At 43.7% G+C, this 17181-nt stretch overlaps 1 protein-coding gene across 2 annotated transcripts in view; it reads right to left on the bottom strand.

The window, feature by feature from the left end:
* MYRFL (myelin regulatory factor like) overlaps window positions 1-17181 on the bottom strand; it is a 689165-nt gene that overhangs the window by 482025 nt on the left and 189959 nt on the right. For both annotated transcript variants that reach the window (XR_011202270.1, XM_069228327.1), the window contains exon 4: window positions 3781-4012. Coding sequence is in view for 1 of the 2 variants with exons in the window: in XM_069228327.1 (XP_069084428.1) it covers window positions 3781-4012 (232 nt within the window). In the remaining variant the exon portion in view is untranslated. The remainder of the gene's footprint in view (window positions 1-3780; window positions 4013-17181) is intronic.

Raw genomic sequence — 17181 nt, 5'->3', positions numbered from 1 at the left:
GCGTGGCAGGAGTGGGAATGGGACGTGCAGATTTTTTCAGATGCGTCCGGGGCGACAGGATTTGGAATTTATTGGGAGGGCAAGTGGTGTGCAGAGGAGTGGCTGGCCGAATGGAAGCGAGGAGGGCGGAGCATTGCATTCTTGGAACTTTTCCCTCTGGTGATAGCGGTGTGTTTATTGGGGGCTGCTTTAAGACATAAGAAAGTGTTGTTTAGGGTGGACAATTTGGCAGTGGTCCAATTGGTGAACAGGCAGTCAGCGAGAGAACCCCAGGTCCTCGGGTTACTTCGGGTTTTTGTGCTGCAGTGTTTAAAGCTTGACATTGCTTTTCGGGCGCGACATGTGCCGGGAGTGGACAATGACATTGCCGATGCTTTGTCTCGTTCACAGTGGGACAGATTCCATGGGTTGGTCATGGGCACGGAGTTGTGCAGGATGGAGATGCCGGAAGCGCTATGGAGCATAGGCACGAGAGGATGCTTCAGCTGGTGGTAAACTCTTTGGCCGCCTCAACTCGCCATTCGTATGCAAAGGCGTGGGAGGAATTTAGACAAACGGGGGCGCGCAGAAGGTGCCGGCCAGAGCATGCGGCGGAAGATGTGGTTCAGTTCATATTGACGTTGATCGAAAAAGGTCAGTCTCGGGTGACGATAGCGGGTAAGCTCGCGGCTCTGGCTTTTATGGGAAAATGCTTGTGGGGTTACCAACCGTCGGCGGGGGAATTGGGCCAGACGATGCTGTAAGGTTGGGCCCGGGAAAGGGGTACGGCGGTGCGCAATCGTCATCCGGTGTCTCTGCGCCTTTTAAAAGACTTGTCGGGGGCGCTGGCATCGGTGTGTTCCTCAGGGAGGGAGGTTCTCCTTTTTCGGACACTGATGTCCTGGATGTTTTTCGGGGCTTTTCGGGTGTCGGAGTTACTTGGGTCGCAACGAGCTCCAGGGATTTGCTGGTCAGAGGTGCATCTAGGGGCTCGAGGCGTCACCGTGCACATTCTCAGTTTGAAAACGGATCAGAGGGGCTCTGGAGCGGTTGTTTACCTCAGCCGTTACCCAGTTTCGTCAATATGCCCGTTAGCGTTGGGGCGGCATTGGAGCCTCCAGGCGGGTAGCGCGGGGGGCGCTGTTTTTAGACACAGGAATGGTACCAGGGCCACACCTTCCCAGTTGCTGGCAGTTTTATGGAAGGGGCTGGTATCCCTAGGTGAGGATCCCCGTCTTTTTGGTACCCATTCTTTCAGGATCTGGGCGGCGACTGAGGCGGGGAGGAAAGGGTGGACAAGGGAGTCTCTCATGGCTCTGGGCAGGTGGAAGTCTGATTACTTCAGAAGGTATATCGGGGGCGGGAGGTATCAGAAGGGGGTGCGTATTAATTCTCTTCTTTCTGTTTCAGGTGTCGCAGCCGGACCCGAGGTGGAGGTTGTGCTCATTTGGGTAGTCGGCCACTCGTTTGTAAAATGGGCCAAGCGGCAAGCTCGGCGGACATCTTTGGATGAAAATTTGGGCCTGGAACTACGTCGATATCAAGTCTGTTGGTTTGGGAAGGGGGGTATGCATTGGACGGAGCTTTTGCCGTGTTTTCAATGGGTTCGGGGGGGAGGCCCCTGCCCTGATGGTTTGTGTATCCACCTGGGGGGAGAATGACATGGTAGTGAAGACGGGTTTGGATTTGTTGAAGGCAATGAAGAAGGATTTGTCGTTGACTTTATCACAGTGATGCGGTTCGCATGTTTTGTTTACGGGTTTTGTTCCGCGTCGGGTGTGGAGAGGGGCGCGTAAACTAGGGGCAGTAGAAAGGGCCAGGCGGAAGGTTAATAAGGAGATGAGGAGCTTTTGTTTGGAGAAGGGCATTACGTTTTTGGAGCATAAGGATTTACATTTTTGAAGATTCTGAATTTTTCAGGGACGATGGAGTACATTTGTCTTTTATAGGGATGGAGCTGTACCTCTTCCAGTTGAAGGATGCATTGAGAGCTTTGTTGCGGGAGACATAACGCCTTGGGGGGGCCGAAAAAAGCTGCAGGGCTTTTTCTGGTGGCAGTGAGGAGAGCTAGAAGACAATGAAACACGGGCGGATGGGCAGGATGGCAGGGCAATTTTGGATAGTAGGGGGGTACAGCAGGGCAGGAAGGAAGATTCAAAGTGGTCAGGAGGAGAACAAACAAATAGGATTGTGAAGTAGCTAAACAGGAGTTGAGACGGGTGGCAGGAGAACCTGACAGGGAGGGGGGAGGTTGGGGTAGGGGAGGGGGGAGGATTGTGCGGTTAGGTGGTATTGATGTCTAGTGAGGCTTTAGTTTTGTAAGGCAAAGGCCAAGGTTAAAATGTTTTAAGTGCACCTGTTCCAATAAAGCGGCCTTTTACACACAGCAACCGTGTCGAGTTTACGTGACTCTCCTCCCCAATGGGGTCCCGGGGGGGACCTGCTGAAGAATGAGGTCTCCGCCCCGGGGTCTTTGGGGAGGGTGGTGCGGTCCGAGGCGCCGTGGGCTAGTTTGGGCGTTTTTGGGCTCTGGGGAGGGGGGTATATAGAGGGGCCATTTTGTCGCCGGCCACCCTTTTGTCATAAGGTGACACGGTGGCCGGCTCGTTTTTTCTAGAGCAGGAACTTTTTTCCCGCCCCACCACCCTTCTCCTTTCTTGGTAGTGTCCTCTTTTATTTTCACTGGGGTTCTTTACTCTGTCTTTTCGGTTGTGGTTACCCCTAAAAATTGAGGCCGTTAGATTCTGACCAGGTGCACAATTGGGGTTGTTTGTTATGGTTTGGCGTCGCTGAGGAACCGGTGTGAGTGGCGGTGAGGAGAGCTGGCAAACAACGAAACACGGATGGATGGGCAGGATGGCAGGGCAATTTTGGATAGTAGGGGGGGGTACAGCAGCAGGTTGCGACGGGCAGGAAGGAAGATTCAAAGTGGTCAGGAGGAGAACAAAAGAGTAGTATTGTGAAGTAGCTAAACAGGAGTTGAGACGGGTGGCAGGAGAACCTGACAGGGAGGGGGGAGGTTGGGGTAGGGGAGGGGGGAGGATTGTGTGGTTAGGTGGTATTGATGTCTAGTGAGGCTTTAGTTTTGTAAGGCAAAGGCCAAGGTTAAAATGTTGTAAGTGCACCTGTTCCAATAAAGCAGCCTTTTACACACAGCAATGGTGTCGAGTTTACGTGACTCTCCTCCCCAAAGACTCACTGAGTAAAATTGTCACTACACCTGATAAGACAAACATACAGTTCTTGCACGATCTGCCGCGGAAGAAGACAAGGTTATCCAGTTACCGAAGCATACAGAGGTGCCAAGTGTAACAGGTTTACGGCGATTCGTCTAGTAGTCGCAGGTTTCCCTTAGAATGCTGGTACTTGTAGTTCTGTTTTTATACTGCGTAAAATAAGACCACAAAGACCAGAATTCCGAGAAAGGAAATGGAACTGGCCTAATTAGCCACGAATGCATTTGTGTAACTTGGCACCTTTATAGCTGTTTAATCCACCAATGCCATATGTGATGCTTTCAACTATTCCTTTATTTTGATTACAATTGTATGTGCAGGTGTTTGTACTTTCGGTATCCCGTTAAAAGTGCAGGTCCCTTCTGATCCTGTATAAAAAAGATACTTGACTTAACAAACAGAACTGACTGAAGCTATGGCATAACTCCTTAGTCAGCATTAATTAGTGATGGTTGGAAAACCAGGTCTTGGTTGCAGCGCCTCAATGGTGTCCATGAAACAAAACTGAATACTAGAAGGCGTTACTTTACCATCCCTGAAGACATGCCAACGGAATGCACTTTACCCAGTAGTCTGCTGACTGCAGGAGTAGTTTAAGTCCAGGCACGCGGCGGGCACAGACGTGTTCCAGGGAGTCATGCAGCTGTGGGCCTTCAGACAGCTCTCTTGGATATTGCTGGGGTGATGCAATGTGGAGGTCTTCCCTGGGGTGTCCTCTGTGTACCTGCATGACCCCGTGGGATGAGCGGAGGCCGAGGGGCGGGGCCCACTAGGCCAAGAAAGGCCGTGACTCAGACCTGCAAAACAAATAATTCAAGACTTGTCAGCGCACGTGAGAAAAACAATAAATAATAATATCTTCATACTTGTGCAATCATCTTGAATGGTATTAAATCGTAATTGCTGCCCAAAATAACCAAGTTCGTCATTTTTTATACAAAACTTGTCTTTATTAGGTGTGGTTAAAATGTGAAATGTATGTTTTTATGACCACCGTTCGCGCTGTTAATTAGTTCACAAGTCTGTTGTGTGGTGGTGCCTACAACCTTTGCACCTTATTTCTCAGCCTGCAAGCGTGGGTGTGCTTATATGTTAAGAAGTTCAGAGTGTCATTATCCAAGGACACTTGAGGGTTTGGGACGCAACCAACGCAACCAGCAACAATCGCTCACTGGAGAATAGTCAAGGGCTTAATCCCGGTTTACGGAAGGGGACGCAAAATGTGGCAATAAGGGCTTCAGCTGCACGTTTATTTTACTTCATGTTCGCTTACAGAAAAGTAATTCATACAGAAAGGCTGCCGCAGTTGATGATAAACTGCCCATAACTGACTGCTTCCCTATAAAAAGATAGAGTTTGAAGTGGTAATTCATAGTTATACGGAGGACACCCGATATACGCTGGCCTGTGAGCAGGGATGCCGCATCACTCCATTCACATAAACGAGCATCTTCTCTTAAAAATGTTTTTGCTGGAGCAGTTGCAGCAGAGACGAAGCTGTGCAAAACTAATATTTTCTCATTTAATGTAAGAGTACACATAAATGTATTTGTTATGTTTTTTTTTGTTTTTTTTGCCAACCTAGGGCTCACGGAACGCGAGGGAGCCTTATTTCCATGAATCGAAGGAATCCTTTTACCAGAGTGCAAACAAGCATTTGCAATGCAACTGGTCTTGCGCTTACTCGAGTTAGAGCTATTCGCATTTTAAACTCCTAACCGGACTTTTCTTGCCACATAAACTGAAAAGTAAAACAGTTATACATAAGCGAGCCCATGGCCACCATGAAGCGTGATGGAGACACACAAAAGGAAACAGAAGTTCGCTTGCAGTGAAACGTATCGGCAATTATCCATGTAACCATCAAAAGTACAATTAGCCATGCAACCAGCAAAAATGCAATTAGCAATGTAACATGGTTAATGTCATGCAAAGCGCATGACTACTGCCCAGCGAGATCGCGCTGCCTGCGAAATAATGATAAAAGTAGTCCAAAAACCATATGGAAAACATGGAGCCTCGCATGTTTTCAGTAGTTGGCTGGTGCGCTCGAGGAGGGCTAAACACCGGAAAAGGCATGACTTATGCATGCCTTTCACTAATGAAATGAAGCAAATTGTAAAAGGCAAGCCCACGAACCAACCTAACTGATGGGGGTGGTTAAAAGCCCATAGAAAGATTACAACAGGGACAGAACGCTTTGCACTTGACCCTAAAAAAGGGCCTTGATTGGGGGTCTTGCTGAACATGCGGCATTTAGGTGATACACATTTTAGGTGTGGTGTGAGGGGGTAAAAGAACTTCCAGAGCTCTGAACCCTGGGAATCCCCATCTAGTGGCAGCCGAGCAAACAAATCAGCAGGGAGAGTCGATGCAGAGCCCAGCCGAGAATCTGGCTATGCTCTAAGAGCACGTAAACTGTGCCACAAACACAATATTAAAATATGATAATATGATAAAGGCTCATCAAAGCTAAAAAAAAATCTGTATTTAACGTGCAGAAGCGTTTCAACTTGGTGCATCAGAATATATCACCGTATTGTGAAGATCATTTTTTAAAAAGTGACAGTTTTTAAACATAAAATTAAAATATTCATATCCACCCCGCCATGACAGCCATACCATTAGTGAATATATTGAGGGCCTCCGTTCCGTGTGGATACTCTATCTGAATGAGGAATTATGGCGTGCTTGATCTTATCATTGGTTACACACTTCTTCTTTCAGCCTTCAACCATGGGTCTTTAATTGCAGCATCGTCTAAGGCTTACCCTGAGAGCACCTTGAGAGTACCTCATTGTTACATTCACCATTTTCAAGTGGTACTGAGGACTTCGCCCTCAATTGAATGCAGCTATATTGTTTAGAAATCAATTTTCCAGCCATCTTCTCAGGCAAAACATCCCCCAGTTCATCTTATGTCCTGATGAGACCCTTGTATCCAGGATGGCGTGGAAATGCCATCGATACTTGTAAAGACAGACCCTGTTACTATTTATCCCACAAGAGTAACCACCCGGGGAATGTTTTTGGATAACTGTCAGCTGTGGCTGTCTTTCTCTTTGTATTATTACACCAACAAATGTGTTTAGACAAACATTGTAATTGTTGAAATTGGTGTTCTTTCACTAGGGGTGCACTTTTTTCACTAGTTTGGTTTTTTCGCTAAAGTAATTTTGTGTTTATTTTAGAAAATAAAAAGTATGATGTGAACCTATATGGTAGCTCAAGTACTGGTTGCTATTTACATGTCAGACAGATTTATAAACTGTCTTTAATATTGGACTACAACAGTTGCCGGGGTTGATTAATTTAATAGCAGTGCCCCCTGATTATATATTTGGGCCAAGTGAGTTTCACTTAAATATTTGTTTAATGTTGAAGTACTTATACCCATTTCCACATGAACTTCTGGGCTGCTCTTGTGTTCAAACAAATTAATTTTTGCAGGTCCTAGGACTCTGCACACTTTACCACTGCTAACCAGTGCTAAGGTGATCGTGCTCTCTCCTTAAAACATGTCAAAATTGGGTTATACCCAATTGTAATATTACATTTACTTGTAAGTCCCTAGTAATGTGGTGCCCAGACCCTGTAAAGTGAGTGCTAGTAGAGGGCCTGCAGCACTGATTGTGCCACCCACTCCAGTATCCGTGTGAGTGCAGTTTTAAACTGCTATTTCGACCTGGCAAAAGCAATCTTTTATGAAAAGCAAACATTATAAAACACATGAATAAAAATCAGCATTTAAACATATACAGTCTATGGACCAGTCAACTTTGTTACAACACAGAATCCCTGAGAAATCGACACATAACGTCTTTGTTTCCAAGTACTCTACCAAGTCGTCAGCAATTAAACACATTGTCAGTCAACAATGGGAGTTACTTCAGTCTGAGCTAGATGGCAAAGGTGTATTTCAGGCCAAACCTATTTTCGCCACATATCACACACCAAAAATCTGAAAGAGATATTGTCCACTACTAAACAGGTCAATTGCACTCTCTAGGGAGGAATGAGAAAATGTCAAAACTGCATCCATTTCAGCAACGTAATCATGGGCAATACTGTTTCTCATCCCAAGACAGGAAACCAATCAAACTAAAACATGTTGGACTGTAACACACAAAATGTAATATATGCTAATAAATGTCCATGCGGCTTAATGTATGTGGGGAAAACTGAAAAAAAAAGTATGCATCACGGAAAATAAAAGCATGACCAGGAACAAAAACAATAACTCCAGGTTGGTTGCACACTGGGTAGACAATAATCACAATATTTCTCAGTTACGCTTCCAGATTTTAGAAGTCATTACACCTAACCCAGAAATCAATGTACAGACAGTTTTGTCCCAAAGGGAAGCATTTTGGATAAAATAATTTGACAGCTTTTCACCCAATGGTTTGAGTGACAAACTTGAAATGGCTTGTATTTTATAATTTGTATTGGATTTTGTATCTTTAAGTGTTTAGGTTATTTGAACTTTGTAAATGTTTCTGCATTTTCATTCATTTTGCATGCATGACACTAGTCTTTAAATGTGCATTTTCACAAGTTTATGCATCAAGTTGTTCATTTGGGGGGCGCATCCTTTGTTACCAGTGTGTATTTACGCTTTCAGACAACAACTTGTATTTATTCATTTCATGTATTTCATGAGTCATTAATACTTAATACGCCTCTGTTAGTGCGTTCTGGCCTTTGGTGTGTTGGGTCCATCTGTGGTCCACCAATGAACTGAGCCATTATAGGGACTCCTTAAGAGCTCTGATGCCCATGGCCAATGCTAGCTGCATTCCTTGGGTGAAATCTCTGCACAACTGGTTGTATAGTTTGAGCCTAGGAAGGTTTTAGGACGAGCCAGATTTACTGTGCAAAGCTGATCTGAATGTGCTAAAGAATTGTTATTGGGAATATATCCACGAGCAGCGTGTTTTTGTTAGTGATAATGGTTCTTTGACGTACACATTTCTGGAGATCAAGCTCTTCCCAAGTTTCGAACCATTTCTTGATAAAATTACTCCTGCTCTTGCTAAAAACCTGTACATTCGCTTTAGGCTTGGCTCATTACCTTGAGATCCTTTACTAGTAGATGGTGCAGGGATACAGGATCAAGGCCCGTATTTATACTTTTTTAGCGCCGCATTTGCGCCGCTTTTTGACGCAAAACGGCGCAAACCTACAAAATTCAATGGCATTTTGCAAGTTTGCGCCGTTTTTGCGTCAAAAAATGACGCAAATGCGGCGCAAAAAAAGTATAAATACGGGCCCAAGTGTTTGTCCCGCCTGTGGACCAGCAAATGAGACCGAGGCACATGCTCTGTTCTTTTGTCACGAATACCGCGGGCCACGAAAACATGGATTCACCCGATCTGCCTGCTTTTAGGGGAATTGCGATACACACACGCTTTAAGAATTTTGAAAAGTGATACAGCGGGACCCATTGTTTTTGCAGTTAGTGGATTTTTTGGCACATGCTGGCATTCTTGTGGTTTCAAGTAACACGTCTTATTTTTTTGTAACATTCACACCCATTAGAGATGTAGCTTTGAAGTCACTGATGTGTGTCTGTGCCCGTGTTTTATCTTTTACACTTGACAGCACGTGTCACAGGGTGTTTGCCATTTCTCGTGCTGCAATAAAACGTAGAGCGGGCCTTCTGTACACGCATTACAAAGTGCATGATTAACAACCAGCTATTATTCAGGTACTTGTTTTAACCTTAACTTGAGGGTCGCATGGATGTTTGACGTTGCACACAGATATATTTATTTTTTTTGGAGCACAACTCATATGTTGCAGGTCCAGTGCTTTATCATTAATCTTATGAATTATATACTTTTGTACATGATTAATCATTTTTTAATGTGAGTGTCACCAGAAATGTTGCATGCTGGGCACGGTAGTTCTGTTGTGATTACGGAGGACACCTCCAGATACCAGTGATTCTGGTTCACTGTAGACCACACCGTGTGGTTTTTGTTTCACACGTGGATATGAGTCAGCACATGCAGTGATAGCCGATTTATGTTTTGTGATACGGGTCTCCACGTTGCATGCGCGTGCTAAATCGTTTACGGCTAAGGTGTTGGCACATTTTATTAGGTTCACAAGGAACAGCTGAACAACCTTTTTTCTTTTTTTCTATTTCTCTGTGATATCTTTTTCTCTTGGGTTTCTGGTTAACTACTTATTGTGGTTAGTCTTTATTGAGTATGCTTCCTTCAGCTCCTGGCCTTTTGGGTCCTTCTGCTTGAATCTTTTAACCTCTTTTTGCTGTATATGTCTTGCAGCTGACTTTTTTCAGATTGTTGTGATGTTTGTTTAAATTAATTTCTATGTACTCGTAGTTATCCCTGAAGAAGAGTGGTTGGCACCCGAAATACACTGGGTCACTTTCACAAGAATGTTAATCAACAGTAGATATACCTACAGTACCGATCTACAAGTGTGGAGCAACATTTGCATGAGTTTCATCTGCTTGGAGCAGTATGTTTTGAATAAACTGTTAACAGTTTTATGAGGATTTTGAATACTTTGTCATAAGGTTTTTTTGCAAAGTCAACAGAAATTGTTAATTGCAACAAAAGGATAGTTTAGCACCGAAGCCTTCGCGTCTTGGTACTAGTTCACCAGCGTTGGACTAGTATTGAAAAGAAACCTTTTGCCAGGCCCAAGCCTTACTATTTAATACAATAGGGTAGGCCCTGGGCAGCCCAGAGGGTAGGATGCAGTGTATTTAAAAAGTTGAACATTTACTTTTAAGTTTTACATGTGCTGGTAGTGAAAAACTCTTAATTTCGTTTTTCACCACTGCAAGGCCTAACTCTCCCACTGGATAACATTGGAGTTACCTTATTACATTTAATGTGATAGATTCTGAATGGGCACAGGTGACTAGTAAATCTTTGGTGTCTTTGGAATTGTAATTAGAAATACTTTCATGGTAATGTCGGATTTTAAATTACAATTTTGAAAATGTTATTTTCTTTAAGTTGTCATTTTCCTTCCTTAGCCATTTAGTGCCTGCAGTCTGTCTCTGGGTCACATGACTGGGTGTAGCTGACAGTTGGGCTTTGTGTATTCCTCCTAGACAGCCACAAACAATAGAGGACTTAGATGTGCCTGGATGGGCCATCACTGGAAGAATGAAAGGACGGAGTTGGGCACAGCCCTACTTACACTCAAATAGTCTGTGTCCTGCCTCCACACAAAGGGCTGCATACCCCCTGTAGTTAGTCTCGATCCAGGGTAGGGTTGGCAGTAAACCTTTACATTTCAAATGCATGCCTCTAGAAGCTTCTCCCACTTCAAAGGAGGCAACTGCTATAAATACTGGACCTCAGACATCAACTTTTTAGTACACTTCTGGGCCTGTGGAAACTCTGCCAGGAAGAAATACTGTTGTGCTGCTGAGAGGACTGCCAGTCTGATGGATTGTTGCCTTGCTGGACTACTGTCTTGATGGACTGCTGCTTTGCTGGATTGTTGCCCTGCTGCCCTCCTCCCCGAGTCAGAGGAATTTGAACCTGCACTTGAACCCAGGTCTCCAGAGTGACTCCAAGTGCTAATCTGCTGACCTCCTCTTCAGCAAGAGAGAGACCTAACAGGCTACCTGAACCAGCACCCAGATGCAGCTGGAGCAAGACCCTGACCCCGAGTGGTTCCCCTCAGGTCCTGCACCCTTGGTGTAGTCTCAGGGAGGATGAAGTTAAGTTTTTGGGCTCTTTGTGAATGAGAATGGGCCAGTTGGCACCAAAACCTTGTCACTCGCACAGCCCATCAACGTAAAGTTCCGTCAGCCCGACTATTCACGATACAACATTGACTGCTGTCGGGGAGTGCCATCATGAAGCACCTGCCTGACTGTTTGCTACAACAACAGGATCTTTATGCTACAGCGATGCCCATCTGTGACCCCAGTCCTGATCTTTGCACTACATTGTCGTCTGTCCACGATGGTTTCTTGCGCCTCCCGGCTCCTCCACCATGAATGTGACTCTTTGCGCTGGACTGAGAAGATAACTTTTCATTGGGACTAACCTGGTCCCTGTATCCAACCCATGCTCTAAACATGTGACTTTCTCTCAGTCTCACATGACCAGATAGCCACAAGTGGTGCTTTGGGCTTCTTTCACCTAAACTGCATACTTCCAGTTGCACTGATTGGATTTTTGTTGTTTTGGTCTTGATTTATTTATTACATTTTGGTCTATTTTCTAAATTGGTGTAGGATTTTTCTTGTGTTGTGTTTTTGCTTTATTACTGTTTGAAGTGCAACATAAATACTTAAAACATTGCCTCTAAGTTAAGCCTGACTGCTCTGTGCCAAGCTACCAGAGGGTTGAGCACAGGTTAACCCTCATGTAAAGCTTGTGCTTTACCCTGACAAGGATTGTGGTTGCAACTTGAGTAGGGCTTCACCCCTCTCCACCAACCAGTAACCCAATTTCTCACAAATGCCTACACCCAGTTTTCTCTTGACCTGTAAATTAACATGTTGGCCTCATTAAGTTCCTAAGCACTAGCTTTCCACAGTGACAGTGACAGCTAATGCACACGTTCAGATCCAGACACAGTTTCAGTACCTTAGTTCTGGACAGTAAGATAAGTCAAAGAATGCTTATTTAAATATGCCTGATGCATAATTTTGCAACTTGCTTGAAACTGAGCTAAGAAAAGAACAGGCTGATCAGTTTCTCAAGCAGCTGCCAGTGTAAAGTCTTCCCTGTAGTCCAGAAATCCACACTAACAATCTGTATTTGCCCAAATACAAAATGCATCATTTGGACTACCACACTACTTTCGCCATACAGTCAAGGTGTGTTAATGGCTAATTCTGGTGATTTACAACAGGAAATTGACCATTATCCAGCAGGAGGTAAAAGGTGATGACGTTTTCTGCCACTGACTCTACCATTTTGTAAGCACTTCAGACAATTAGTCAGTCCTGAAATTTGAGGGAAAAAAGATATAAGGGCTCAGCGTAGGGATACCTTGCCCCCTTTGGCCCCATGTAGGGACCCAGAAGGATCCCCGCTCAGGACCAAAATTAAAAAAAAACAGCAATTTTTGCACTGATCCAGCAAGCTTCTGCCGGGATCTCCGGCCACCTGATTTGGCACCTTTCCATCATGCACGTGCACTCCACTCCTCCCTTATAATATGAGGCCAAGAAGGTGGGCTCAGAGGGCCTAAAATAGCTTGGTGGTGGGGGGAGATTCCGACCAGGGAACCACAACTAGACGCTGACTGCCTCGTTGCAGATGCTGAACCAGATCACAGGCCTTTGCTCAGATATGAGGGTTGATGTCTTCCCAGAGAATATGAAAGGCAAGTTAGAAGCTTAACATGCTGTGCTCAAAATAGAACTATCTGAGAGAGAGTAGAAATTGTTAACACCATGATAGCGTTATTCTTATGTTTCACTCTCCTCATGACTATTTCAATACTACTGTGTTGTATGGTTCTGGTTATTGCGGCTCACGCCTTAATATCTAAAATGCAGTTGTTTTATTAAAACATTATATAAAACTTAAACTGCCTTTGTCATTTGTATATGAGATCATACTGTAAATGAGAGAGCTGGTTTGGATCTGAGTGACCACGACTTCCCTGAGAAGTTCCAAAGATGTCATGCGCTCGGCTGCCTAATCATCCCTTCCCCTTGGGAGAGATGAGGCACTGCTAGTTAGCCCGAGCAAAATGGCCCATGTCGCGTGGGCTCTCATTATCCTAAATGAGACTACTGGATTTCTAGGCAGCAGGATCGTTCACGGTGTGGGGGACTGAGTCTGACCCACTTGGAAGGACCTCAGTCACCGTAAACCCGGTTTTGCTCCGGCTAACTAGCAGTGCCTCATTTCTCCCAAAGGGAAGAGATGATTAGGCAGCCGAGCGCATGACATATTTGGAACTTCTCAGGGAAGTCGTGGTCACTCAGATCCAAACCAGCTCTCTCATTTACAGTATGATCTCATATACAAATGACAAAGGCAGTTTAAGTTTTATATAATGTTTTAATAAAACGACTGCATTTTAGATATTAAGGCGTGAGCCGCAATAACCAGAACCATACAACACAGTAGGATTGAAATAGTCATGAGGAGAGTGAAACATAAGAATAACGCTATCATGGGGTTAACAATTTCTACTCTCTCTCAGCTAGTTCTATTTTGAACACAGCATGTTAAGCTTCTAACTTGCCTTTCACAATCTCTGGGAAGACATCAACCCTCATACCTGAGCAAAGGCCTGTGATCTGGTTCAGCATCTGCAACGAGGCAGTCAGCGTCTAGTTGTGGTTTCCTCGTCGGAATCTCCCCCCACCACCAAGCTATTTTAGGCCCTCTGAGCCCACCTTCTTGGCCTCATATTATAAGGGAGGAGGGGAGTGCACGTGCATGATGGAAAGGTGCCAAATCAGGTGAATACATTGTTGATTTATTGGAGTGCAATCTCTTCTGTAGTATTTGTCCATGACAAGTGAATTCTTTCTTGTCTTCTCCAGGTCTGGGGCAGAGACCATGGTTCTCCCTTTTAATTGCTGAGTATGTAAAGGCACCGAATAATTTACAAGCTTCACTCATTTTGCCATGCTCCTGCCACATTATTAGTATACAACTGTGCCCCAACTATTTTCTAGAATGATGTGTTTTCTCTACGATTGCTCACTAAAAAACGATCTGAAATCTTTGCTGGAGGTAAATGCATTGTTGATTTATTGGAACCAAATCTCTTCTGTAGTGACTGTCCAAGAGGAGTAGGTTCTGTCTTGTTGTCTCCTGGTCTGAAGGCATAGTCCACCGGTCACCAATTTAATTGCTGCTGAGTATTCAAATCCCCCACATCACCTACAAGCTCTGCCCGTTTGGCCCTGCCCCTTCCATGTTAGTACTATGCAACAGTGCTCCTTGTTATCCCCTGTTATGCATCGCCAACGGCCGTGTGTGGTGTGTGGGTTGGCTCCCTGGGGGGGTTGGCTCCCTGTGGGGTTTTGCTGCAAGGCCACAACCTCTCGTCATGCACCACCGAAGGATTTGAGCAAAGGAGGTGTTGGCTTTACATATGGTAATAAAACATTACTTTACATTTAAAAAACATAGAAACTCACTGAAAAGCACAAAGATTAGATTAAAGTAATGCTATAGTTAAGTGGATAGATCAGTGACAATATTAACGTTTTGAACAAAAAAAACCACAGAAATTCACCAGTAAGTGTTAGCAGAGCTAACTATAACTTGCGCCAACGTCATGCACTGCTTATGACCGCGCATATTACATCACTCATTCCATGTTCTATGATATCATTTATGACATCACTGATATCTCAAATAACATCATTGATGACATCACTCAATGAGAATGTCAGTTTGTTTTATAATCTACATAGTGGCAGGTAACTACCATATTAGTTTTCTACCTAATTTTGTACAGCCTCGGTTCAGCTAATGTGTGTAAATGTTTACAAAACGCATGTGCTCCTGCTGCATCATAGGTGTGTAGAAGTATTGAACACATTATAAATCTTTCTATTGAACAGTAACTGTGTGCAGTGGACGACTTGTGTCCAATATGTTCACACAAGATTTTTGTTTCTGCAGATAAAGTTTCCAACAGGGCACAGTTTCTACGTAATAGATACTACAGTTTATAAGCAGCCTTCAGTTAGTAAACAAGACCATCTCAGCATGACAATTTCTACATAACACAGAATACTGTGTGCATCATGTACATGCATCTATGTACATGTGCTTCTTTCGCCTCGGAAGATAGGCTATCTGTAAAGTTTTCACTGAAGGACGACTGCAGGTAGTATAATGTTTAGCACCTTCAGAGTTTGGTTATTTTAAGCGTATAGAGTCTTTTTTTACAAGAGTTGTACAGAGTGTACACTGTTCTAAGTAGATACGTTTTAATTCTCTGCAGTGTATTTCTCATGAGAGTTTCACTGTGTGCAAACAGTGCGGTACAGAGTTAACTCTGTCCATAGAGTAAACACTGTTTACAGTACCCACTTTTCTACTCATATCAACTTCATTTCTTAATGTACACTCAGTGATTGTGAGGGGTTTGAAAAAAAGAAAAAAGCTGTCAGAAGTAGGACATTCATTTTGGAACAGATGTTGAGCATCCTGAGGAATACAGCTTTCTCTGAACAGTTGTATACACCATTTGTAATGAGGGTTTTCCACATATCTGTGGTTGATTGTAAATGGGAACTAGACTACCTATGAAGGGTATCGTATATGGTCAATGTTGTGTATACCTCAGGCGTGCTACTCCTAAGTGAGTTCTATATGTGATGACATTAATGATGATTTATAGTATTTTGAGCCATTTTGTGCTTACTTTAAAGCCTCTAATGGCATACTAGTTTACAGAGTTGTGTGTACAAAAGAAGCTGGATTATGTAATCATTGATGTCATCTCAGATGTTATTGGCCTTGTCATGAGTGATGTAATATGTGAGGTCATAAGTAGTACATTGTCTCTGCTACCTATAACTGGTGAATTTCTGTGTTTTTTTCTTCTTTTAGTTCAAAATGTTAATGTAGTCACTGGCATATTCAACTGACTATAACGTTACTTTAACCTTTGATTTTTGTTAGTGATGTATATTTATGACTATATATGTATTCACTGAAAAAAAAAGGTTACAGGGACGTTATAGTTAGGAAATAAAATAAAAAAAAACTAACAATTCACTGAAAAAAGAAAGGTTACAGTGACATTATAGCTAGGCTCACATTTCACTCACACAAAACCAGTGAAATTCAGCAGTTATAGTTACCTGAGATAACTATAATTTACGCCCCGCAATGCACTGCTTATGACTTCACATATTACATCACTCATGACATGATCAGATGACATCTAGGATTACATCACTGATGATACCACTGATGACATCTAATGTGTTTTCTAAACGTCTGAGTGTTAAACATATGTACCACGGTACTACAAAAGTTAAATTAGTATACTTTCTGTACTACATATGAGTGATACTATTTCTAACATATATTATGTGAGTGACAGTGTGACTGTGTGTATCTGTGTGTGAGTGGGTGTCTGAGTGCCCTTATTGGTTTGTAAGTGGGTGTGTGAGTGCCTGTATGGGTATGTAACTAGGTATGTCAGTAGCTGTGTGGGTGAGTGAATGGCTGTGTGTGTGTGACTATATGGGTAAATGAGTGGGTGTGTCACTGGCTTAATGGGAGAGTGAGTTGTTGTGTGAGTGGCTCTATGGGTGGGTGAGTGGGTATGTAAATAACTGTATGGGTGAGTGAGTGTCTGAATGGAGGTATTGTAGAATATGTGTGTGAATGGATGTATGGGTGAGTGGGCGGATGTGTGAGTGCTTGTATGAATGTGATAATGGGTATGAAAGTGGTTGTGTGGGTGTGTGAGAGTGTGTGAGTGCTTGTATGGGTGAGTGGGTGGCTGTGTTGAGAGGCTGTATGGGTGAGTGGCTGTATAGGTGAGTAAGTGGGTGTGTAAGTAGTTGTATGGGTGTGTGTGGTTCTGTAAGAAGCTGTATGGGTAAGTGACTGGTTGTATGAATAGCTATATGAGTGAGTGAGTGGTTCTGTGAGTGCCTGTATAAATGAATGAGTGGCTCTATGGATGTGAGTGCTTGTGTGAGTACTTGTATGGGTCTGTGAATGGGTATGTGGGTGGCTGTGTGTGGGTGTATGAGAGGCTGTATAGGGGTGTGAGTGGGTGAGTGAGTGCTTCTGTAGATGATGTCATCAGTGATGTCCCTGATCATGTCAGGAGTGATGTAATATGTGAGATCATAACTGGTTCATTGTGGAGTCGTAAGTTATAGTTAGTTCAGGTAACTATAACTGCTGAATTTCACTAGTTTTGTATGAGTGAAATGTGAGCCTAACAATAATGTCTCTGTAACTTTTAACTTTTTCAGTGAATTTTTTATGTTTTTTTAATTCTATTTCTTATC

The sequence above is a fragment of the Pleurodeles waltl genome, chromosome 4_1, assembly GCF_031143425.1.
Source record: "Pleurodeles waltl isolate 20211129_DDA chromosome 4_1, aPleWal1.hap1.20221129, whole genome shotgun sequence".
NCBI lineage: Eukaryota > Metazoa > Chordata > Amphibia > Caudata > Salamandridae > Pleurodeles > Pleurodeles waltl.
Note: the sequence above shows the minus strand (reverse complement) of the source record. Positions and strands in the feature narration are given on the sequence as shown.